Genomic DNA, 26485 nt, shown 5'->3' on the forward strand with positions numbered 1-26485 from the left:
AGCAGGGACCGAGCAACAGGAGCTCACCCCGTCGTGGGGATTCAAACCGCCAACCTTCTGATCAGGAAGCCCTAGGCTCTGTGGTTTAACCCACAGCACCACCCATGTCCTAGTACGCCACTGAATGCCAGCTTCTGGGTATCACAAGTGGGGAAAGTGCTGTTGAACTCAGGTTGAGCTTAATGATTTCTCAAAGGTACCTGGTTGGCCACAGGATGCTAGACTAGACGGGCCATTGGCCTGATCTGCCAGTGCTCTTCTTAATGTTCATACATGCTTATGTGATGGCATGTTGGTTGCATCTTTCCCTCCCATGCCATCTTATGGGATCCCAGTGGCAGCAGGCCAGGCAAGGAAACACATGCGATCATGATGCCAAAACCGATGGGTGAGCTCTACTGGACAGTACAGAGTGAGAAGGGAGAACTGCATAAATGGCTGCCATTTTGCTGTTTCTGCTTTTTAGTTCAGAACGTGCCATTTGTGAACGTTAATGTGGGTTGGAGGGGGCAGGACAGAAGGCACTGCTTGCTTACATAGGGATTGCATTTGAACTACAGCTCTAGGATATGCAAAACCTGATTAAGTGCCTACTCACCCTCGAGTAGCCTTGAAATTGCTTTGGAAAACGTTTATCTCTGTTCTGGCTCCTCATGCAAATGTTCCTGTTCATACTCAGCATTCCTGCAAACCTACCAAGCGGTTCAGGCACACTTGCTTTTAAGTCCACTATGCTTGGTGGGTATGAATTTTGCTACAAATATGCACCTCAGATCTTTCCTTGAGAGTAATTGATGCAGCCCCGCTATGTAATGCCTTCTATTAACTGGTGGTGGAAAAAATAAAATAAATAAAAGCATGGCTGATCTGAGGTTTCTTCAGGAGAGTGTTTACCTTTTCACATCAAACAAAAACTCAACAGGCACCTACAAGCTTAAGTAATAGAGACAAGCCTGTTGGTGCATGAACTGTAGTTGTCTAAACCTATGCACTTTATTTTCCTAGATTAAAAATAGAGACGTTGTCAAAAGTGAGCCATTTGCATCTCAGAAAACCTGAACTGAGGCACCAGAAGGGAGTCTGGTAGCAAGTGCAGCTGAAAGTTGTTCAATTGAAGTCTGTATATTGGCTTTCCTCTGTTATGTAATGGCAGAATGAATGATAGCAGGGGTGAAGGTGCTCATTGAGTTGGTGTTTGGAGGAATGTAGTTTGGGAGAGCACCAGATCAGGAAAAGAAACCTAGAGAAAGAGCCATTTTGGGTAAGAGTTTTATAAAGTAACTTTCCAGTCTTCGCTTTATGTGTTTGAGAAACAAAAGGAACTATAGTTTGAGTCAGAGACTGAGGCAGATTAAGGGAGACACTGAGAAAAGGGATCGGGGAGGCTCTGTGAAGTTATGGTGACTACTCATTCCTTAACCCTTTACATAAGTAAAACCAACTTTGACTAAAACAGATGTAGCAAATTTTTGTGCACTACAACGTATGCCGAGGGACGCGGGTAGCGCTGTGGGTTAAACCACAGAGCCTAGGACTTGCCGATCAGAAGGTCGGCAGTTCGAATCCCTGCGAAGGGGTGAGCTCCCGTTGCTCGGTCCCTGCTCCTGCCAACCTAGCAGTTCGAAAGCACGTCAAAGTGCAAGTAGATAAATAGGTACCGCTCTGGCGGGAAGGTAAACTGCGTTTCTGTGCGCTGCTCTGGTTCGCCAGAAGCGGTTTTGTCATGCTGGCCACATGACCCAGAAGCTGTACGTCGGCTCCCTCGGCCAAAAAAGCGAGATGAGTGCCGCAACCCCAGAGTTGGCCATGACTGGACCTAATGGTCAGGGGTCCCTTTACCTTTACCTTTACCTTTACAGCATATGCCTTAATACATTTTAGTCTTTAAGGTGCCACAGGACCTCTTTGTTGTTTTTGCTGCAACTAGCAAACACAGCTAGCACTATGGAAATTGTTTGCAAATTTCCATAGGGGATCAAGCATCTTGCTGCATAAGAAGAAACACACACACACACACACACACACACACACACACACACATATATATATATATATATATATATATATATATATATATATTTGCTTTCGTATTATATGCGTGCAGGAACCACAAAGCATTGGAACAGTCTATGGAATTCAGCGGTTTTCTGCACAGAGTGACTGAATCCCCATTTACTCAGATGAAAGAGGCTTGCAAATTTAGATAGGCAGGATGCAATTACCCAAGGCAGAATTTGTCCAAAGACTTGACAGTCACTGTCCACCTGGTTGTGAAAACTGACACGAGATCTTCAGTGACCAAGGCTGCAATCATAGGATGACTTAGGAGCTTGTAGTAGATGTCATCAAAGTGGCGAATTAGTTCAGTCAGCCCTGACTTAAAGGGAAGGGTGATGCTTTGTGAATGGCAAATGTGACTTGGGTGGCAGATTCCTTTGACTCCAGAGTATTCCTTTGGCTCTGGTTGTGAAATCCATCAAGTTTGGTCTATAGCTCTGCCTTGCAGAAAAGTCCACTGAATTACTAGTCCAAATTGCCACCAACCATCTGCCCCCAGATTCCTATTAAGCTGTCTGTGGCTAATGAAAGTGCTGAAGGAGTCAAAAAAAGGGGTCCCCATTATGTTTCTTTCTGAAACCTTCCCCACCTGGTACCTAAAAGGGATTCAGCACTTGTTATAGGCAACCAAGGTCCAAATCTACTTGCAAACCTGCCATAGTTCATTCTTACGACAGTTTCTAATTCAGTGGAGTGCTATATGGCATGCTGAACAAAGGGTTGGAGTCTAACCCTGCTGGCTGCTCTGAGGCTGGATCCTGCCACTGTGCCCCTGGCAAAATGGAAGAAAAAACTATGGGTGCCCAAACCTGCAAAGCGACTGAGTGCTTGCAAAACCTCAAGTCTTTATGTAAGTGCTTATAGAACTTTTGTAGATGATAACACTCCTTCTCCATCCACCTGCTCCAACTCAAACAACTTACCTTGGAGCCAGGACAGGGAAGAGCGATCGGTGGCCCTCCAGATGTTGTTGGACATACTGGCTGGGGGTGAAGGGAGTTGGAATCTTGAACCAGGGGGGAAACTGGCAGGCCTTCTCCAACAGCTGGCAGATCGTTTTCTGCGCCAAGAATCAAATTACCTCCTCCATCATCCCTGACAGCCCCATTCCCAGTGTGAAAACATCTTCCATCAAGGCCTCATGAGCCACTAACACTTGGCTACGTCCCCTTCCCCAAGCAAGCCGTTGGTCCCCAGTGGCTAGGACAGTGGAAACCACAGTGGTCGATGCTTATAGGTGTGAGGCAAAGAGGCTGCAAAGAGAGCTTTCTGTGCCTCATCTTCTCACAAGCATTTGAACAGCATCACCTGCTTTTCATTTGATCACTTAAGGCATCCCTAGAAGTAAACCCAAAGTCCTTGTAGAGCAGAGCCACTAGATGGAAGTAGAAACTAGAATGTCTTGATCTGCCAGTGCAAAAAGCAGAAACACCTCACCTCATGCAGTGGTTATTGCAGGTGCTTCTCCTCCCCACAAATCTGACAGGCCACCCCCTAAAGCACTTGTATGTATTTCAGGCTGCATCAAAATCATATTAGTTTTAAAAAATGTGATTAATACCCCCCCACATGCACCTTAATGTGAGCTAGGAGAACAGCTGTTTCCTAAGAAGGTGTGTGACACTGCCCTAGGAACAACTCATCTTTCTGGCCCAAGAACATCTCTCAGGGCACCTAGACTGATCTTTGTAATGTCCGCTCAGACCGTAGCATGTTCCACCGATCTCAGCCAATTCCCCACATTACAGCTCCATTACAAATCAGCAGGGGATGGGTTTGGGGTTTCCTTGAAATAGATTGCACCCAATGTATTCAAGATCCAGGTATTAAACTGTCATCTGACACACACAAAAATAGAATAAAAAATAAACCCTGCTTGTCATGTGGAGATAATAACTAAAGCATGAGGGCAGACAAGCAGAGACAATTAATAGAAGCCCGTCAGATTATTGCTGGCAGGAGTTTGATGCCAGCTAAATAGAAGGAAATAACCCCGCAATCATGCTGCCATTTTCATTTTTTGCTCCTTCTGTAGACAGCTATCACTAGAACACGGCTGTTCAGATTTGTTCTCGTGCGTCAGTTTATCTTCCCCTTTGCATCATTTGGACAGAATTACGGCTAGGCTTGCAAGCCGCAGAAATTCAGATGTATCAGCTGCTGGTTCAGTGTTTCACATTAATGAACCACAGATACCTTAATGAGGATTTGTTGATGGTTGAGATTATTAGGAGCCCCTAACTGCCTTCCTTGTTAGACGTGGCATTCATTACAGGTTACCTCAGGGCAAAAGCAGCTCTCTCTCCATTGAACAGGTTTAGCTTGCTGGTGAGTCTAATGAGACGGCTGAAGTTCATTTAACAGTGTATGCTGTGGCCAGGGAGATGGGGGCTGGGGAGGGTGATTGTAGTCTCCGCTGGCAAAGTTCACCCGTTCAGAAAGATTATTCTGTAAAGAAAGGGCATTTCCTTACTTTCTGTCTTTAGCTGTGCTCTCTCTGTCTGCCACCTGAAATGCAATACAAATACTCACTAAGGGGATGACATTTTAAGTTAATCCATTTCAAATTGGTTCTAGCGCTGGAGTGCAAAGCAAAGTGCTTTTGGTATGATGAAGAAGAAGAATGCAGCGGCTGCTCTGTAACAGTTGAGTATCGTTTCCAAGTTCCCATCCTTAAGAAAGGACGAGCCCAGTATCATATTCCGGCATTGCAAAAGCTGTTGGGAGTGGCAGAGCTGTACGCAAATGGCCTCTGAGAATTCTTCACCCTATTAGTAGGAAGAGGCATCAGAGAAACCATGCTTTCAGATCGGACCAGGAAGCAGAAAAATCCTCCAACATTTTCTCAGGGGTGGGGCTCACCATTACCAGTGGCAGTAAGACAGCTCCTCCTCATAATAAAGTTTTTCTCCTCCCCCCCCCCACTATAGTGGGAGCGGCCACAACAGTGTTGGCATCCTGGCCATGATGATTTTGTATCCCCCACAATGCCTTGGGCTCCGCATCATTCCAGGGCGTTGTTGGGTGGGGATGGTGGCCACCACAGAAATAATGGTGGAGGCTGTTCAGGGGGGGGGGGTCTGCAAAGTGGTCTTCTTTTGGGCAGGGGGCGGTGTCAGAAGTTTTCTCAGAAAAATATCTTTTGAGAAATTTCAGCTCAGCTCTAGGTAGACTATATCCATGCAGTGTTATACGGTAGCATTAAGCTTCATGGTGCAAAGCTGAAAAATATAGAATAGCCATGCCTTGAGTCAGCTGAGTAGGACATGAGCATTTAAATTGCTGCTTTTCTTTATGGAAATGGAGTGAGAGCCAAACCTTATCACCACTATTTGTGAACACCTGTTTGTTACATTCATATTTTACATTCTTTACACTTTATTTCCCAAACCCTGCCCTTTTATTATAAAAAGTACACGGCTTACATAAAATCAGAATAGCAAGGCAAGGTAGTTATGAGCAGAACTGTGGGGTGGGAAACAGAGACAAACTATGAAGAAAAGCCAAACAGCAGGCTCAGTCGAATTCTAAGAAGCTGTGTTAGTGAGTATTGTGGCTTTCATACGGTTGCTTAAATAAAATATGATACACTTGGTGAGGCAGTCCAAAGTGCTTCTTTTGTATCAGGTTTTTATTCTGCTGCAGTGCCTCTACCACCCACAGCAATTCGAGAGGCTAGCCAGGATTTTTATTTAGGTATCGCAATGGGTGCTGTTTCCCTTCATTGTATTTCTTTCTTCACGATGAACATGTGATGTGATTCCCTCCAGGGACTGAATTGAAATTACCAGGGTTCCCCCACTTTCCCTCCCTTCCATTAAGACACTTAGGAGAGGCTGCAGCCTTCAGATTTTCCAAGATGGTTGTGCCATCAAATGTATGGATCTCTTAAGTCAGAGTGCTTCTATTTGGAATGAGTGGCATGAAAGAACAGCAAACATTAGGGAGGTCAACAAAAGCAACTCTTCTCGCTAAAGCAGGTTGATGTAATTTCCGTTTCTTTCTAAATTACTTTTTTTTTTGTTCATAAGTTGAAAATAACGGGAACGCACTCTTATCCGAGGAACGTGCGCTGGGAACTGTAATGGCACTAACAGCAGTGCCAGCTAATCTAAAGTTACCAGATTTTTTTTCAATGAATCAGGGGACACTTTTCAACTTCAATAGGAATGCTAGGATTTTGTATGCGGACTGATTTGTAAATCTGGGGACTGTCCCTGGGAAACAGGGATGTCTGGTAACCTTAAGCTAATCTTCCTGTGGTGGTATGCTTCCCGACATCTTCTAATCAGTTCACGTCTTAGCAGACATTAGCAGAGGAAACATAATAAGAAGCTACTGGATCAGGCCAGTGGCCCATCTAGTCAAGCATCCTTTTCTCACAGTGGCCAACCAGTTGCCTATGTGAAGCCCCAAAGCAAGACTTTAATGCATCAACATTCCCACCTTCTGTAGTTTCTGGCAACTGGTATTCAGAAGCATACTACAGTGGTACCTCAGGTTACATACGCTTCAGGTTACATACGCTTCAGGTTACAGACTCTGCTAACCCAGAAATAGTGCTTCAGGTTAAGAACTTTGCTTCAGGATGAGAACAGAAATTGTGCTCCAGTGGCGTGGCAGCAGCAGGAGGCCCCATTAGCTAAAGTGGTGCTTCAGGTTAAGAACAGTTTCAGGTTAAGAACAGACCTTCGGAACGAATTAAGTACTTAACCCGAGGTACCACTGTACCTCGGATAGTGGAGGGGAGGACATAGACATCAGGGCTAGTAGCCATCGATAGACTTATCCTCCGTGACTTTGTCAAATTCATCCAAGTTAGTGGCCTTCATTACATCTTGTGGAATATCCTGGCATTGGTAAGCTACAGTAGATTATTGTAATGTATACCGTAAAGGTAAAGGTAAAGGACCTCTGACAGTTAAGTCCAGTTGCGAATGACTCTGGGGTGCTTTACTGGCCAAGGGAGCCGATGTCTGTCCGCAGACAGTTTTTCCAGGTCATGTGGTCAGCATGACTAAGCCATTTCTGGCGAAACCAGAGCAGTGCACGGAAACATCGTTTACCTTCCTGCTGGAGTGGTACCTATTTATCTACTTGCACTTTGATGTGTTTTCGAACTGCTAGGTTGGCAGGAGTGGGGACCGAGCAACAGGAGCTCACCCTGTTGCGGAGATTCGAACCGCCGACCTTCCGATCGGCAAGCCCTAGGCTCAGTGGTTTAGACCACAGCGCCATCCGCGTCCCTATAAATGTGTACTTTACGTGAACTAATAGCATAAATGGCTTTTTAAAATTTAACATTGGAGAACTCCACAGCACTGAGAGACAGAAGCACACATTCCATGTATATAGTTGACTGCAGTATTCGTCAATTAACTGGGGAATGGATAATGCTGTTGCCTCCTCCTTGTGAACTTCATATGCGCTTGGGTGACGACTATTAGAAGACAGAATGCTGAAAAAGATGGCTGGTTAATTGGATCCAGTATGACAAATCTCACATTCTCTCCCGGTAGGGTTCTTTGGTCATAATGAGCTACTGGTGGGTTACTAGAGCACAGAACAGTACTGCTGCATGCTAAGGGGAAGTCCTTGAGAGAGACATTGGGGGAACAGGCTCAGACCTCTGTTTTTGCATGTGAACACTCAAAGATGCTTCTTAAATGCACTGATTGAAACCACAGCCATCCTGACCAGCCAGGGCTATGTGCTGGTTTTCTCTGCTTCACTGGCAACATGCCACTGTGAGATTTTAACAGGCATAAGGGGTAAATAACACAATGAATCTGACGATGATAAGTGTCATGGTTAAGCTGTGTACCTGTCTTGGCTCAATGTATTACCTGTCATCGCAGATTTAGATGTGATTCAGTTTAATGGATCTCCAAATAACTGACTCCATTTGAAAATGATGTGCAGATATTACATCTGTTGTTGACGACACCAGCAACACAGGTGAGAACGCTGTTGTGATTGCTTGCTCATTCCCACCATAATCTCAAAGCTGTTAACCTAACTGTGTAAGAGTATGTTCTGCCCAACCTGCTCAAGGTGGGCAACCACATTTTTGTATAGGGCATCTGTGGAATTAAAATGCAGCTTGAGTTCTGCAAAGATCAAAATGTCCAGGACTTCCAAAACACAATGGTCTGTGGGTTGTTAAAAGTGTGCAAAGGGCAGAGAGGCATAAAATAAAATAAAATGCATGTTCATTGGTGCAGGGAAGCGTCCCAAGACAGCAAACAGGGATGTGCTTAGGTCTTGTTGATCCATGAAAAAAGAAAATCATTTGGTGAGAAATAGTCTGGAACAAACAGCAAAAGCTGGTCTGGAGAAGTAAGAGGACAAATAGTCTGGTATGCACAGTGAGTTGCTATGACTGAGCTTTGAACGGTGGAAGAGCAATTCCTAACTGAGACCACGCTTTGGATAAAGATGTGCACGAGTTTGATTGGTGGGAACAGGGTGCACAAAATAGGTGGCTACTCTCCACTTTGAATTTGGGTGCCTACCAATCCTGGGAAAATGCTTGGTGTTTGAAATCCCATTGTGTGTGGGGGGGGGGACACACATTAGAATGGTTTTCTCACATCCTTCGTGAACTGGATTCCATTTGCATCCTGAGATGCATGCAGCTTACAGTCTTGGATGCCGCTGCATGTCTTTTGTGGGATTCAACCTGTGTTAGATAGCAGACAGGGAGCCTAATACCGTTTCCCCACTGAAAATACCCCCTGCAAAGATATTTTCCCTCAAAGAATTTGTTTACTGCATGTATCATGTGGGGGAGGGGGAATAACAGCTGGGAAACAATTTTCAGTGGGGAGACAATGCAAGGAGGAAAGGAACCCCCTCCCCATTCACCGTCTGGATGGTGGGGGGAGGGATGGCTTCCAATTGGGGCGAGGAGTCACAGAATGCTAAGCACCATTTGGGCCCCATCTGCACTATACATTTACAGCAGTATCGTACCACTTTAAACAGTCATGGCTCCACCCTCCATAGGATCCTGGGAGCTGTAGTTTGTTAAGGGTGCTTAGAGTTGTCAGGAGACCCCACTACCTCTCACAGAAATACAATTCCCAGAGTTCCCTGTGCAGAAGGATTGGTTGTTAAACCGCTCTGCTGCAACACATAGGTAGGCCCTAAGAGGAGCCGGGGAGAAGATAAGGCAGTGATAAATTCCACCATGTGGTTCCCTCCCTAAGCTTGGCTTTGACTCTATTTATCATTGTGTTGCTTTTATTAGTGTCTTGTTAGCCGCCCCCACCTCTCCCTCTAGTGCAGAAGCTCAACTAACTCATCTGTAGTTAGTTTACAAAGACTTTTATGAATTGGTATAGGCACGGGGCACCTGACCTGGGCAGAATTATGGTCCAGCAGGAAAGCTCAGAAGCCATGGATTATATATGGTGTGTTGCATTGCCAGAAGGACTTGTGCATTAATCCCGAATCAGTGCCGCGGTAATGGAGTAGCATGGTAAAACAATATTCCTAAAGGGGGGGGGGTGGATACCTTGCTTTTTTATATAAGATAAACTCAAAGCAGCTTATGGAGTCTTTTATAACGTTCATGAAACACAGCAATTAAAAGAATTAGTAAAATGAATATGTTTAAATGTATGTACCGCCCTATACCCACAGGTTTCAGGGAGGTTCACAAGTTAAAGTTACAATATCAAAAGACAAAATAGATAATCAAAATATAAACAGAAACAGCTGAATTTCTGTTTCTGAATCACATAAAAACAGTTAAAAAAATAAAAATAAAAAGCACAATTAAAAAGCAGTCTAAAAGAAAGTAAATAGCATTCTCTTCTGGGCAACAGCAGTCCTTTTGTAGTCTGCCATGCCCTTCCCATGCAGTAATGTAATTTAGTTAGCTGCTAGGACAGTAGTGATAACCAGCCCCAGGTACAGCAATGGGATAAATTGGGCATTAAAGGCAGGGGTGGATGAGAAATTTGATTTTGTTTGCATTTTAATGACGAATGACCTAATTTATACTTCTCAAAACCAATAGGCAAACTGACACACAGTTATACTTTGAAAGCCACCCTTCTCTGAATTTTGCAAAACAGCTATCCAACTCAACAATACATACAGTAATGCATATTTCAAGGCAAAAAGGTGAACTTACTTAATTTACATGTTCCGAAACCATACATGGGTGGAAAAACAGCCATTGTTTAAAATTTACAGTTATCTGAATTTTGCAATGCAGTTATCCAGTGAAGGAAAGTGTTCAAAAATGCACATACTAGGGTAAAGCCCACATAAAAATGCACGTTTTGTTGAAAATAACATACCAAAAATGCATTATATTAGGAGAAATTGCTTGCAAAAAATGTGCATTAATCAAAATTGCACAGAAAAATGTGTTTACTGGGGCAATGGCTGGCACACATGCCAGAATTTAAGGGATGGAGCTAGACCATGTGTTTCTCAAGAGCCTCTTTATGTATTCAATCCCCTATGAATGGCAATGCCTAAATAGGGGTTCAAATCTGTAACAATTATTACATGCTTAATTGCATGATATATGGTATTTTAATTTTGGGAGGCAGCCAAAACGACATGAATATTTGCAGAACAGATCAATTATTTAGTTATCAGAAAAGGTGAAAAGAAGAAGCTACGAATCAAGGGAATGCATTTCGATAACTACTGGGAGTAAGAGAGTCATTCCATTAGTAACTGTTTGCAAAAGAAAGAGGGCTTAATTAGTTTAATTAGCACTGGAGCTAGTCCAGTGCAGCCACGAAACTCATGTTCCGCAGTCGAAATGACTTCTCTGGAAGCACAGAAATGCACACCATAGCACCAGTTCAGATTTAGCTGATTAAACACTCTTGCTTCCATACCATACTGATTATTACTCCCAGTTGACTGCAGACCCTTTGTGTCACAGTCATTTTTCTCAATGCTAATCACAGTGTGAATTATGCTTACCTTCTTTGCAGCTGTAAGACGCAAAGGGGCATGGAACGTCCCCCGTCCCCCCCAAGATCTGGGTATGGCAAGATAAGGCCACACAGTGTTATACTGGTGTTTGTAGTCATGCTAGCTCTGTTTGAGTGTTTAAGCCCACATGATTCCACCTGCACAAGGGGGAGAGTAGAGCCATAGTCACTGCCTCACTCACTCCAGCACATCCATGATAGCCCAGTCTTGTTGTCTTCTACATGTTGGTTGAGAAGATCTGAGAAATGATATACAGTCGTACCTTGGTTGCTGAACGCCTTGGAACTCGTACGTTTTGGCTCCCGAACAACCGAAAACTGGAAGTGAGTGTTCCGGTTTTCAAACCATTTTCGGAAGCTGCATGTCCGGCACGGCTTCTGCAGCTCCTGGTTGGCTGCAGGACATTCCTGCAGCCAATCGGAAGCTATGTCTTGGTTCTTGAACAGTTCCGGAAGTCGAATGGACTCCCAGAACACATTTTGTTTGAGAACCAAGGTACAACTCTACAATGAATTGGAAAGGGTGTTCAAAGTAACTTTTGTAAAACGAAAACAAAAAACCCCAGAAGTTTGTCTTTGGGGAATTTTAGGGACAGAACTACCTAAATTTTATAGAAATTTAATTATGTATGCTACTACAGCAGCAAGAATGCTACTTGCCCAAAAGTGGAAAGAAGCAGAAGTCCCAGCAAAGAAAGAATGGATACAAAAACTTATGGAAAATGCAGAAATGGCAAAACTTACTGGAAGAATAAGAAATCAAGATAACAAACTTTTTTTTATAAAAGAATGGAAATGGTTTATTGAATATTTACAGATAAATTGCAAACAGATGAAAACGTTGGAAGGATTAGTGTCATAACCTGCAGTTTCATAAAAGTATATATTTAAAGTAGATAATTAAATGAGCAGATTAAATGAATTTGGATATGCAGAAGATATTAAAAAAATAAATTTAAGGAACCGCAGAAAGAGGGGGAAGGAAGTTAAACTTTGAAATGTTAAATTGATTGTAAAACTAACAAAATGTATAAACTTGAAAAGTATATTAAAAAAACTTTTAAAAAAGAGAGAAGGTCGGACACAGGGAGCTTGCTTCACCATGGCAAGCACTCCATCTGGTTTAGCATACCCTCCAACATTTTGGCAATGAAAACAGGGACGCCCTATTCCATCATCATCATCATCATCATCATCATCATCATCATCATATCCCACCCATCTGACTGGGTTGCCCTAGCCACTCTGGGCGGTTTCCAACATATATAAAAACATAATAAAACACTCAACATTTTAAAAAATCTTCCTTATACAGGGCTGCCTTAAGATGTCTTCTAAACGTAATACAAAAGGTGGCGCTGTGGTCTAAACCACTGAGCCTCTTGGGCTTACTGATTAGAAGGTCGGCGGTTCAAATCCCTGCAACAGGGTGAGCTTCTGTCCCAGCTCCCACCAACTTAGCAGTTCAAAAGCCCGCCAGCGCAAGTAGATAAATAGGTACCAATGCGGCAGGAAGGTAATCGGTGTTTCTGTGCACTCTGGTTTCCATCCCGGTGTCCCGTTGTGCCAGAAGTGGTTTAGTCATGCTGACCACTTGACCCAGAAACCTGTCTGTGGACAAATGCCAGTTCAACTCGGCCTGAAAGCGAGATGAGCACCAAAACCCCATAGTCGCCTTTGACTGGACTTAACCGTCCAGGGGTCCTTTACCTTTTACCTTTACCAAACGTAATACAGTTACTTATCTCATTGGCTCAGGGGTTGCATAACTCAATCCTCTCCAACATTTCTCCAGTGAAAATAGGGGCGTCCTAAGGAAAAGCGGGACATTCAGATATCACATCAGAAACCAGGACAGCTTCTGTAAATCTGGGACTGTCTCTGGAAAATAGGGACACTTGGAGGGTCTGGTTTCAAATAGTAGTCCTGCAGGGTTCAAAATCTTATATGGGAGCCTACCCACAAAAAGCCTTCATAGCTACCTCTCCAATGTACAATATTGTGTACAGTTCTTATGGCCTCACCTCAGAAACGGTATTGTAGAGCAGGAAAAAGGCTATGGTAGAGGTTCAGAAAGGGGAACTGAAATGATTGAGGGGATGGAAAAACTCATGTGTGGGAAGGTTACAACAACTGAGAAGTTTTGTTTTGAAAGAGGTGAGTAAGAGGAGACGAGAGGTCTTTTCAAGACAGCATCTCCACAGGTCCTGAACAGTACTGCTGAAATTAAAAATAAACACTGCCAGAAATGGTAGCCATAAAATGACAAATCTGCCTTCTGCGTTGTGGATAGATATACATAGCTGTGTATATTTAAACGCATCATCAGTAACAACAGTTCAAACACTTTAATTATCAAATAGATTTGAACTACCAGAAAATTAGTTACAAGTAAAAACGTATTAGCAGAAGCTTTTAGCTAATTAGCAGGTATATTAGTGAAACCTGCATTCTCTTGGCAAACAAGGAGAATAAGGGGATTAACAGCAATTATAAATTACTTCACCAACTTTGTTTCCCTGGGGATAAACTGTGATTTTCTTTTGTTTTGTTTTAAAGGGTTCCTAGTCCCAAACTGGCCCTTATGTGCTTTGTAAGATCAAAGTTCTGGCATGAGATCCAAATGGAATTGAAAGTTAACCTGGGGAAAAATGTGATTTGGGTTTAGAATAACCGAGACATGGGGAAATCAACAGTCTTGCACATCTAAAACAACCTTTTGGGTTATTCTCTCTTCGCTGAAACCCTTAGTTTGCATCAGCTTTTGCTGCAATCCTAGCCTTCCTCACCTTTTAATTATCATTAACACTTTTATTAAAGTTTATAGGATTGAATACATTTGGACTAACCTACAACATAGTATTAAAATTCAGTAAAACATTTAAAACACATTTTCAGCTTCTATCACCTTCTTGTAAGTAATTTATTACAAGCCCATAACTTTAGAGACGTTCTCAAGGAGATAGTATGTTTGCAAATCAAAAGATACCAGAAAATATTCCAGTGGGATGAGGGGTTTTTTTTTTGGGGGGGGGTGTTCTTTTGTGTGTCTGGGGGACCGTCCCCATTTAAGAATGTATTTATTTTTAATTGTGCTCCAGAAATACTCCTGGCCTTTTCAGGGCTCCATCCCTCTCTCTTTGCCTTTCATTTATAAGGGCAAATTGCTGGCATTTGGGCCCCTGCTGACCTTATGAAATGTTTCTTGAATATTTTCTGCATGCTTAACACCTTGACTTTTTAATGCGCTTGTGGGCTCTGTTTTTCGGCACAATCCCTTCTCAAGTTGCCTGCTCTGAAAGGACGTCACTTTCTCCTTTCTGATGATAGCACAGTTGCAGTCTGGAACATGCCATCATCTGCAAGGGCAGGATATCGGGGGAACAGATGTGTTCATCGAGGACATGGTCTGAAGCCACACAATGCTGTCGCTTTGCCGAAGCGAAACAAGTCTGGGTCTGATATGTGGGCTGCTGCTTGGAAACCCCAGGGGTGAATCCCACAGCATGAAGTTGTTATTGTTAGTTTATGCAGGTGGAACTCTGCCACAAAATATACGTGGGGTGGGAACCTCCAAAGCGCTTCCTTCTCGTGCAGTAGGGTGCCCAGGCTGAGTGAATAGGTTGTCACCAGTCTGTCAAAGAGAAAGAGAACAGGTGGACACTAGCTGGCAAGAGAGTGAATGAATAGAGCCTTTAAATATTTATACTTCTGGCTCTGCCTTCATATTTGAGCCACTCTATCCCATTTCCTCTTCTGTCATGTTTTTGGTCTCCCCTCCTATCAAGTTCAGTCAACATGCCCAGGACATTGAGCACTGGGTTCCTACTGGGCTAGATTTTATGCAAATCTATGTCTTCTAATTTTTTGATGTTGCATTCCCACTTTTTTGGCTACATGGGTAAGTGGTTACAGTACTCTAAGCATCAGGGTATACCTAGAAACTGTTGATCAGATTTTCTTTCAGTGCTCCCCACCCCAGGCTTGATTCCAAGATAGGGTGGTCACTGAAAAGTCACCAAGGAAGCAACGCTAGACCCCAAATTCTATATTGATACCTCTCTGTAAGGGCGGCGCTGTGGGTTAAACCACAGAGCCTAGGACTTGCCGATAAGAAGGTTGGCGGTTCGAATCCCCACGACGGGGTGAGCTCCCGTTGCTTGGTCCCTGCTCCTGCCAACCTAGCAGTTCGAAAGCACGTCAAAGTGCAAGTAGATAAATAGGTACCGCTCCGGCAGGAAGGTAAACGGCATTTCCGTGCGCTATTCTGGTTTGCCAGAAGCAGCTTAGTCATGCTGGCCACATGATCTGGAAGCTGTACGCTGGCTCCCTTGGCCAATAAAGCGAGATGAGCACTGCAACCCCAGAGTCGTCCGCAACTGGACCTAATGGTCAGGGGTCCCTTTCCCTTTACCTCTCTGTAGCAGGTCTAATTTGCAACCCTGTCACAGACAGAGAAAACTCAAGCTGCAGAGGTGCATGTTGGAAGAAATAGCAGGTGAGCAGTTGTATTTCTCTAGAAGGTCTTGTTCAGCAGAGGCGATAGCTTGAGGGTCAGAACAGCAAAAGGCCTGAAAAATGAGCTATGGATTCTTGCTGCAACTATTGCGTCTGCGATGTCAAGAAAAATTAATCGTAGGCTTGCTCTGAAATGGTACAGCCCTGTTATCTTGGGCAAAATAATATTCCTGGGAAGCAGAAGGGCATGGCTGCCATGCAGAAGAAAGATAAAGGACAACGCATATTTGGGCGGGGGGGGGGGGGGGGCTGTTTCTTTAGGATTATGCAGCAATGGATGCAAGCCTATTGCCAGAAGGGGCAGGGTATTTCATCACCATTTTCTTAATTCATCTTCCTCAATTTCTCTCCCAAATTCTCCTCCGAGGGTTTCCCTAACACCGTAAAATCAGAAAAACAATATCAGTGTCAAAAACAATCCACCGGCAAAATTACAAGTGCAATAAATCAATAAAGCAGGCCGGGAACAGCGAGAGCCGCAAATGAAAATACCTTACAAAATTAACCAGATGAATTTCAGGACGCCTGCAGGAGCCGGTGTGCCTTCCAGGCGAAATGTTAAAGAGCTCTCTATTGGCATCAAAACTCACCTGATGGTGGAAGATGACACATTCTGAATGACCCTTCAGTCTTGATGGCTCAAGGTCATCACAATTAAGGTTATGTAAGGGGGGGGGGAGAATAGGGGTTCCTAGGGGGGCTCAGTGATGTGGAACAGTTCATGTGTAAGAAAACCTCAAAACTACAGTGGTGCCTCGCAAGACGAAATTAATCCGTTCCACGAGTCTCTTCATCTTGCGGTTTTTTCGTCTTGCGAAGCACGGCTATTAGCGGCTTAGCAGCTATTAGTGGCTTAGCGGCTATTAACGGCTTAGCGGCTTAGCGGCTATTAACAGCTTAGCGGCTATTAACAGCTTAGCGGCTTTAAGAAAAAGGAAACAAACTCGCAAGAACTCGCAAGACGGAAGCAAGCCCATAGGGAAATTTGTCTTGCGGAACGACTCAAAAAGCGGAAAACCCTTTTGTCTAGCGAGTTTTTCATCTTGCGAGGCATTCGTCTTGCGGGGCACCACTGTAAAGCCTGCTTCTTTGCTGCAAAGCAAACAGGGAGCAAGTGGAGCAGTGGCAGACGAGACTTCATCCCTTTCCTAGGCTTACTCAGCTTTCCCCTCTCATACAATATCTCAAAGTTTTCCCTACCCAATTCTAGATGCATGTTTTACCTTATATGCTTGGATCTGCTGAGCTTTAAAGCCCTAAACGGCCTTGGCCTAGTATACCCAAAGGAGCGTCTCCACCCCCATTGTTTATTTTTTTAAAAAAAATTATTAAGGGTTTTCTTGTTTTACAGTGTAAGTGTAATGCCTCGTGTGTGTTTTTTCATGTAACATTTTTACAAATCCGTTTCATTTGTTGAGGCATTAGGTTGAGAAGAAAAAAAAGGGGGGAAAGGGGGTGGAGGGAGGGGAGATGGATGGGGTGGGGTTGGGTAGCGGTGTTTCTATTATGCTTAATGTATGTAGAGTTTGGTGTCAGCGTTGTTTGTGTTGTTCACTTGTGTTCCTTTGGTGGTGAGAGAGGTTGGGGTTGGCCTAGGGTGTGATTGTTTGTTTGTGGTTGGCTGTGGTGATCTTTGTTTTCGTGTGTGAGTGAGGTGGGTGGGTGTTTTGGATCAGGTTAGCCATATTGATTTGCATGCTGTTGGTGGATTATTGTCATTGTCCTGTTGGGCTGTGTATGTGATAAAGGGGAGCCATACCGGGGGGAAGGTGTCTTCTTCTGTTTGTCCCCGTGTCAGTTTCAGTTTATTAGTTAATTTTTCTATTAGGGCTGTTTCCCATACTATTCAGCACAGACACTGAGGTCCAGCTCTGAGGGCCTTTTGGCAGTTCCCTCACTGCAAGAAGTGAGGTTACAGGGAAGCAGGCAGAGAGCCTTCTCGGTAGTGGCGCCTGCCCTGTGGAACACCCTCCCATCAGATGTCAAGGCAATAAGCAACTATCTGACTTTTAGAAGACATCTGAAAGCAGCCCTGTTTAGGGAAGTTTTTAATGTTTGATGCTTTATCGTATTTTTGATATTCTGTTGGGAGACACCCAGAGTGGCTGCGGAAACCCAGCCAGATGGGCAGGGTATAAATAATAAATACTTATTATATTATTATTGTTATCTGAAATACCTCAGAGGGGGAGCAGCTTTGGGTGAAGTGGTGGAGAGCAAGATGGGGCATCATCACCCATTTTTATATTAGCAAATGGTCACCGGGTCTATTTGAGCTTTGCCTAGAAATGCCAGCCTGTAATTCCACAGCCTTTTGGCTCTACTGTTTGCAATTTTCTTCCTCAATATTCCTGGATTCATATGCACAGGGATAGGTATATAATCTGCCAAGCCCTTTACAGTGGTACCTCGGGTTACATACGGTTCAGGTTAAATACGTTTCAGTTTACAGACTCCGCTAACCCAGAAATAGTGCTTCAGGTTAAGAACTTTGCTTCAGGATGAGAACAGAAATCGTGCTTCGTCGGCACGGCAGCAGCAGGAGGCCCCATTAGCTAAAATGGTGCTTCAGGTTAAGAACAGTTTCAGGTTAAGTTCGGACCTCCGGAACGAATTAAGTACAGTACTTAACCCAAGGTAAGCTGACGAAGTGGACTTCAGTTCACAAACAGCTTATGCAACAACAAATCACCTTTAAGTTGCCAGAAGACCCCTTTATTCCCTGTCAGTCCCTTCAAAGAACACACAAACATGTCCTTTTCAGGCAGGTAAAAATCACGCTTGAATTTGTTTTAAAAATTAGACAAGGATTTACTTTCTCCCTATGTGCGCTTAACAGCAGGAGGGAAAAATGCAAGGAAGCTGTTTGGGCTTGACAAATTGAGAAACAAGCCCATGCTCATTTCAACAAGTTCCTCTTGTTCAGTGCACAGGGTATCTAAAGTACAATATTGCGAATATTGTATCTAAAGTACAATACTGTGAATATTGTATCTAAAGTACAATATTGCGAATATTGTATCTAAAGTACAATATTGCGAATGCAGGTAAAGGTTTCTCCATGTCACCTTTGGAATTGTACTTCCATTGATGTCTATGGTTGTGCTTTTTCGTTTGCTTGGCAGGAGATCCTCAAATACTTTTGCTCACATCTGAGCGGCGCCAGCTGATTGCGCAAAAGTACGCCGAGCTGGTCAGAGTCAGCATTGCTCAAGAAGCACACCAGCTCTCCACTTGCTATTTACTGAACCATTGGAGTGCATCTGAGTTTGCAAGAGAGAGGATAAGCAGCTGGAATGAGTTACTTATAAACCAATTTGCAGGGTTAAGGGTGGGAGAAAGAATATAATTCCTCTTTGCAGAGAAGAGAGCAATAGAGGACAGGTCAGTTACGCCCCTTCATTCCAAATTTCTTAGTGACAGCTGCAGTTTTCTTTGAGGAATCCAAGCATTGTACCAAACAAGGCTTAACGGCACGGAGAACATAGAAATGTTTCTTTTCCTCGACCCCATCTTGGACCAAATTCTTATTGAAAGTAAAGATATGCAAGCATTTGGATTCCACAGAAGTCTTCAGCAGGAAAAATTATAGAAAGAGTTTTAGTAATGCCCAGCTCATAATAATAATAATAATTTATTATTTATACCCCGCTCATCTGGCTGGGTTTCCCCAGCCACTCTGGGCGGTTTCCAACAAAGTATTAAAATACAGTGGTCTCATGCACAGCTGTCCTTCAGTGGGATGGAAATTAGCAAAGAAATTGCACCCAATACCTCTCTTCATTTGCACTGTGCTGAAGGATCATTGTTGTAACCAAAAAAAGAGGCCCTGGATAAAGAGGCTGGGATTCTGGGAAGCAAAGAGGTTCTGGATGCATGAACTGAAACTGACCTAGCAACCAGGAAAAAAATAGTGTTTCAGGGTCAATTTTGACATCATGCGGGAAGAGCCATTAGCAACTACATTGTTAATAATAGGCACAGAGAGATGTTTTCACTGAAGCAGCAGCACACAGAGAGAGGAGCTTTAACTTTGTTGTTGTTTAGTCGTTTGGTTGTGTCCGACTTTTCGTGACCCCATGGACCAGAGCACGCCAGGCATTCCTGTCTTCTACTGCCTCCCGCAGTTTGGTCAAACTCATGCTGGTAGCTTCGAGAACACTGTCCAACCATCTCTTCCTCTGTCGTCCCCTTCTCCTTGTGCCCTCCATCTTTCCCAACATCAGGGTCTTTTCCAGGGAGTCTTCTCTTCTCATGAGGTGGCCAAAGTCTTGGAGCCTCAGCTTCAGGACCTGTCCTTCCAGTGAGCACTTAGGGCCAATTATGCATGGTCAAACAAAGAGGAGACACATCACCAAAAAAATGAAGACAGATGAGGTCACATATTTGCATTAAAACTGTGTGTGCTTATTTAGAAGTATATGGACATGATTGCTAAAATTTAAATAGACACCTGATGCATCTCACCATAACGGGGAAGACTGTAACCAGGTGACCTGTGTGCAACTGTTGATGTCCAACTTCCAGGCCCCTTCTTAGCAACTTTCCCTTTAAACTAGACTTGGACCAGACAGACCTTCAAATAGAGGACCCCCTTCAAACAGAGGACGGTCCTCTGTCAAGTTGAACACGTAGTCACACTTTCCTATCCAGCTGCAATACTTAAAAAAAGAAACCCTCCCAAGCTGCTATTAGCCACAAAAGTTTATTCATTCATTCCTTTTTATTTATTGAATTTATGTACTGCCCTATTGGTTGGACAGTGTTCTCGAAGCTACCAGCATGAGTTTGACCAAACTGCGGGAGGCAGTGGAAGACAGGAGTGCCTGGTGTGCTCTGGTCCATGGGGTCACGAAGAGTCGGACACGACTAAACGACTAAACAACAACAACTGCCCTATACCCAGAGGTCTCAGGGCAGTTCACAAAAAAAGATCACAATATATAAAATCAAAATAAAAACAATAATCCAGTAACACCAGCCCCCCAAAAGAGCCACGTTTTAAAGGGTATGGGATGTAGATCAGGTCAGGCAAAGGCCTGGTTAAAAGGGAACGTTTTTGCCTGGTGCCTAAAGGTGTATAATGAAGGCGCCAGGTGCATTCCACAGACGGGGAGCCACTGCAGAGAAGGCCCCGTTCTCGTGTTGCCACACTCCGGACCTCTCGAGGAGGAGGCACACAAAGGAGGGCCTCAGAAAATGATTTGAGGGTCCGAATAGGCTCATATGGAAAGAGGCGGTCCTTGAGGTATGCGGTCCTGAGCCAATGTGGGCTTTTCTCCTCAAGCAGAGAAATGGGATGTGCCATCCCTGAACAAGGCTCATGGGTCTGCATGCCACTTGTGGGCTCTGGTCTGCAATTTGGAGCACTACTTTGTTATGCCTTCTAGTTGTTTCACCACATTGCAGTGCCATAAGGAGTACTTGCTGTGTCCTGTGGTTTGAGCTACTAAACTGTGCATAACACCGCTGTCACAGCATCAAAAGGCATGGGCGCTGTTTCAGAAATTCTGCCAGGGATGATTGCATCTCCACATGGCTGTTCTCAGGGCTCATAGCCACACATGTACCTTTTTGTAGCTGTGTGAATACAACCGGCTTTTTGTAAGTGGAAGAAAGGGATATACAGGGTGCCTGGTAGGGATTTGCCAGAATCGTTGCGTTTCCTGCCCAGGTTATAAATATGAAGCGCCAGTACCATTCTGCTGCGTAGCACCCAACCAAACAGACATCAGAGGGTCGAAAAATTGGAGACCAGCTCCATTCGCGGAGATTAAGTGCTGAGTAAAAGGAGCCGTTTAGTGGCCAGTAGTGCTTTCCTCTTTGTCAGGAATGCATTTGAAGCAGCTATCATTTGGAGTCATTGCTGGCCGATGTTCCTGGCAGAACTGTAGGATGACAGAGCGCGATATTGCTGTAGAATCTGTAAATCACCCCTCAGGCAGGCCCCAGCCATTAATGGTTTATTCTTTTCTGGGAATGGCATTTGTTTACTAATTTCATGCAGCGCTTTTACGGTGAGTCTTAAGATGACTCTGAAACCAATTTCCTCAATATTGAGTGTGTCCCATGTATGGGACTTCAGTGAGTGCTTAGTTCCTGCTCATCGGTTGCTACCTTGTGCATGATGCTGGGACACAGATGTTAGCTAAATCACAAATACCTTTTGCAGTTTCAGTCATGGTGTAGTGGCAAATTCAGAAGTCACCACCATAAACTTTATTGCACTAGCCAAAGGACATGGCAAGTGGCCAGCGTCAAGTCTTCTAAAATGCTTTGTTACATAGGGTAAGAGGTAATTCTCATATAAAATATACAAATTAAATCTCTGAGTCCCCTTTGCAGGGGGTTTATCTAATTCTTTCGCCCTAATCTTCCTGGCTTCCAAGGCATAGAGAGCTGCTTTGTAAGTTACAAAATCCAAATTCAGAAGTGCAGGGTCTCTTCGTGGTCATTGCAGCCATGCCCCTTCCAAGATTATATAACTTTATAAGATTATACAATAATCCTATAATTATACAATAATAATTGTTTGGTTGTGCACTGCAATCTCCTTTCAAAAAGATCAGCTATTTTCTGTGCACATACATGGGCAAATGCTTGGGGTACTCCAATATCTTCCATTTAGGAGCGACCTAAATTATATGTAATAGAAGTTTCATTATATGCAACATCACTTTCACCACCACAATCACCACCCTTTTTCCACCTCCAGATTGAAACACACACACACACACACACACACACACACACACACACTAGTATTTAAGCCAAAGGGGGCTGAGAACCCCACTGATTTCATTTCCAGATAGGGCGCTGTGATAGCTTCTTGCAGCAAAACCAAAAGAGTTTTCTTGTTTGTTTGTTTGTTTTTACTGTTTTAAGTGTATTTATTTTTCATATTGTGAGAAGTTTAATATGTTCTTAATGGACTCTGCTATCTGAACCTGGGATTAGCTCAGTGGTTAGAACATGAGACTTTTAATCTCAAGGTTGTGGGTTCGAGCCCCACACTGGGCAAAAGATTTCTGCATTGCAAAGGGTTGAACTAGATAAATCTTGGGATGCTTTCCCAATTCTACAATTCTATTATTCTATCTGTGCTTCCTTATCTGCGATATTCTGCTTCTTTTATTTTTGTTTTTATTTATTACATTTATTTGTGCCAACCTAGCAGTTCGAAAGCACGAAGTGCAAGTAGATAAATAGGTACCGCTCCGGCGGGAAGGTAAACGGCGTTTCAGTGCGCTGCTCAGGTTCGCCAGAAGTGGCTCAGTCATGCTGGCCACATGACCCGGAAGCTGTACGCCGGCTCCCTCGGCCAGTAAAGCGAGATGAGCGCCGCAACCCCAGAGTTGTCCACGACTGGACCTAATGGTCAGGGGTCCCTTTACCTTTACCTTATTATATTTATATCCCACTCTCCCTCCAAGAAGCTCAAGGTGGTGTAAATGACTCTCCCCCTCCTCATTGCATTTTCACAACAACCCTGTGAGGTAGGTTAGACTGAGAGTCACTGACTGGCCCAGTGTCTCCCAGTGAGGTTCATGACTGAGGACTCATCTGCCCTGTAGGGAGCTACCATTCCCCACAGAGTGCAGATGGGGCCTGAGTGGGGATTTGGACACTGGTCTCCCAGGTTCTAGTCCAACACTCTAACCACTACACCATACTGCTACCCACTTTGGATTGCATGGGAGAATTTGGGTTGCAAAGTGCGAGTGTTCCTTAATGCAGGTTCCCTCTTCTCTCATAGGCGGAGACAGAGAGCGGATGACAGCAAACCATGAAACATACCTCCTTATGGCAAGCACTCAGAATGACATGGAGGACTGGGTGAAGTCTATCCGCAGGGTTATATGGGCACCTTTTGGAGGAGGTGAGTACATCTGTAACATATGCAAATTTATTCACTTGTTTTATATTATACACGTGGCTTATTCCCTGCATTGCATGGGGTTGGAATAGATGTCCCTTGGGTCCCTTCCAGCTCTAAGATTCTATGGTTCTATTTTGATGAGGAGCAGACAGACAGAGAGTCTCGCAGCAATGAGGAAGGGGAAGTGAAATGAATCAAATGGATTGCAGAACTCCAGCGTTTGGCAGAGAAAAATAGCTGCTCTCATTTGATTCCGTGTGTGCAAGAGGTTTGCGGTGCTGCAGCCAGTAAACCACTTCACTAGAGATTGCATTGCTACAGCTCACTTCTACACGTACAAATCTAGCTTCCAAGTATATATTCCTCTGCAATCTAGAAAATGGGGCATACTTATTTGGATGCCATGTATTTGCTTGTTCTATATTGCCGAGAGATGCTAGTGAAGTTGTAGATGGATGTTAATAAAGTTGTAGACATTTGCCAGCAAGCATAGCCTTTTTTCTTGCAATAGACCTTGGGCCGCTAACTGGCTGTTGTGGCAACATCTTCTGAGGCTGAATGTCACACGTGCGCATGCTTTTGAATGGTTTTAAGTGTTTTTGGTGCTTTTACTAGGGTTACTTGTTTAATTGCTTTTTCTTGTTTAGGTTTGTTGTGTGCTTTTAATTGTATCGTCAACTAAGGTGGCGCTGTGGTCTAAACCTCTGAGTCTCTTGGGCTTGCCGATCAGAAGGTCGGCGGTTCGAATCCCCGCAACGGGGTGAGCTCCCGTTGCTCGGTCCCAGCTCCTGCCCACCTAGCAGTTTGAAAGCACGCCAAAAAAGTGCAAGTAGATAAATAGGTACCACTCCGGCGGGAAGGTAAACGGCATTTCTGTGCGCTGCTCTGGTTTCGGTGTTGCGTTGCGCCAGAAGCGGCTTAGTCATGCTGGCCACATGACCCAGAAAAACTGTCTGTGGACAAACACTGGCTCCCTTGGCCTGTAAAGCGAGATGAGCGCTGCAACCCCAGAGTTGTCTGTGACTGGACTTAACTGTCAGGGGTCCTTTAGCTTTTACTTTTAATTGTATCTATTTTAATTTCTGCGGTGAGCCTCGTTGGTCCTTCACTGGGAGGAAGGCGGGATATAAATAAAACACATCCGTTTCCAGGGTTGTATGAGTATCATTTGGAAGAAGAGGTCTGCATCCGGCCATGTGGTTCTGCATTTTGCGACCTGACCTCCCAGTAGCAGCCAACTGGTTTCAAGAAGGAAGGACTCCCGCTTGCGTGCTGGCTATTCCACGAGGCTAGATAGAGCATCCGAGTCAAAGTAAATAAAACAGAGATTTCTGGCTTGCTCCCAGTGATGTTTAGCTGTGAAAATAAATGTCTGGCAGTTCAGCGGCTTTGCTTTGTATTGTTTTTGGAGCAGAGGAGGAGAGCAGAGTTGCAGCTGAAAAACTATGTTTACTGTTGGGAAATCACCCTCTCCACTTATCAGTTAGACCCCAGGGGGACTGTAGGAAATTATCATTGTTAACAGAGCCTCCATGGGGCTCAGCACAACATGCACACTCCCTACCCGGCGTTTAAAGGCTATGAAGTTTTGCTTAGGAAGGGGATTTCAGCCCTTGGCTGGTGGTCCTTTCCTATGGCACCGTTTCAACTGGAGCCCTGCCCAGTACTACCTTTCGATGTGTCTGCAGCTGTGTCTTGGATGCTCTCGGGAGGCAGAGGCGGGAAGACACCAGCTGAAGGAGGTCCAAAACACATTCAAAATACATTCCACTCTTCTGCTAGGAATCTGATGTCTGCACAGAAAAAGCCCCCACACCCCAAAGAATGTTACACTCCAGCAGCAATGACCTACAACTGAGAGTTTAATAACTCAAATTCTCCCCAGAAGGTCAGATTCTTGCTGTAGTTCTCAGGCTCAGTGGAAGCGATTCCTTTCTGGTTCGGTATGCAGTACGACTCGTTTCTTAGGGGGTATGTTGCTAGCAGCCCATTCTGCGTGTTTGGGGGGCCTCCAGACAGGCAGGATTTCGCAGGAGGGATTCTACGGCATTGAAATATACTCGGAGTCCTGTAGTGATTTCATGCTCTTTATTGCAGCTTGTAATACAGTGATTGAATTGCCCCCCAAACCTCAGGCTTTTATATACATTATTTACACAATGAGTTCCGTCTGACTGGCTGATTCTGCTTCCCTCCTGGAGCCTGACTGGTCTTTCCTTGCAGGCCAATCAGTTCTTGCATTCTACAATCCTAGCAGCCTAATACAGTGGTGCCCCGCAAGACGAACGCCTCACAAGACGGAAAACCCGCTAGACGAAAGGGTTTTCTGTTTTGGAGGCGCTTCGCAAAACGAATTTCCCTATGGGCTTCCTTCGCAAGACGAAAGCCCATAGGGAAATCTCCGGGACAGCGGGGAAGCGCAGCGCGTCTTCCCCACTGTCCTCGGACCTCCTCCGAAGGCTGGCGGCGGGGCGGAGAGACCTCCTCCCGCCGCCAGCCTTCGTTTCTCCGCTATCCCGGACGGCTTTTGAAGGCAGGCGGGGGGGGGAGCAAAGACTTTTGCCCACCGCCGGCCTTCAGAAGAGGTCCAGGACCTCTTCTGAAGGCCGGTGGGGGGCAAAAGTCTTTGCTCCCCCCCTGCCTGCCTTCCCGGGGGCTTTTAAATCGCCCCGGGACAGCGGAGAAGTCCTCCGCTGTCCCGGGGTTTTTTAAAATGCTGGGGGTGGGAAGAAAAGCCCTTGTCCCCCCCCCCCAGCCTTCAGAAGAGGTCGGGGGACAGACTGTCCCCGGACCTGGTCTGAAGTCGGTTTCCATAGGAACGCATTGATTGAAAAAACTTGCGGAAGGAATTAATTTCGTCTTGCGAGGCACCACTGTAGGCTGATTAACTTCCTCCTGGAGCCTGATTGGTCTTTTCCTGCAAGCCAATCAGTTGTTGCATTCTAGGATCCTGCTTGCCTATTGTTTTAGGATCCAAGCTTAGTACATAACAGGCATACTGGGAAATTTAGGCTTGTACAATTAAAGTGGATTAAAGCACAGTTTCCCTAGAGCAACGCATCCA

The 26485-nt window shown here is 44.6% G+C and overlaps 1 protein-coding gene and 1 non-coding gene across 4 annotated transcripts in view; both read left to right on the plus strand.

The window, feature by feature from the left end:
• The window catches only part of ARHGAP24 (Rho GTPase activating protein 24), a 363688-nt gene that overhangs the window by 276436 nt on the left and 60767 nt on the right, over window positions 1-26485 (plus strand). For all 3 annotated transcript variants that reach the window (XM_028743650.2, XM_028743651.2, XM_028743653.2), the window contains one exon: window positions 23299-23421. In XM_028743650.2, coding sequence (XP_028599483.2) covers window positions 23299-23421 — 123 coding nt within the window. The remainder of the gene's footprint in view (window positions 1-23298; window positions 23422-26485) is intronic.
• Window positions 22488-22562, plus strand: TRNAK-UUU (transfer RNA lysine (anticodon UUU)). The gene has a single exon. It is a non-coding gene; the product is annotated as a tRNA-Lys (tRNA).

Source organism: Podarcis muralis, chromosome 9 (genome assembly GCF_964188315.1).
Source record: "Podarcis muralis chromosome 9, rPodMur119.hap1.1, whole genome shotgun sequence".
NCBI classification, from domain to species: domain Eukaryota; kingdom Metazoa; phylum Chordata; class Lepidosauria; order Squamata; family Lacertidae; genus Podarcis; species Podarcis muralis.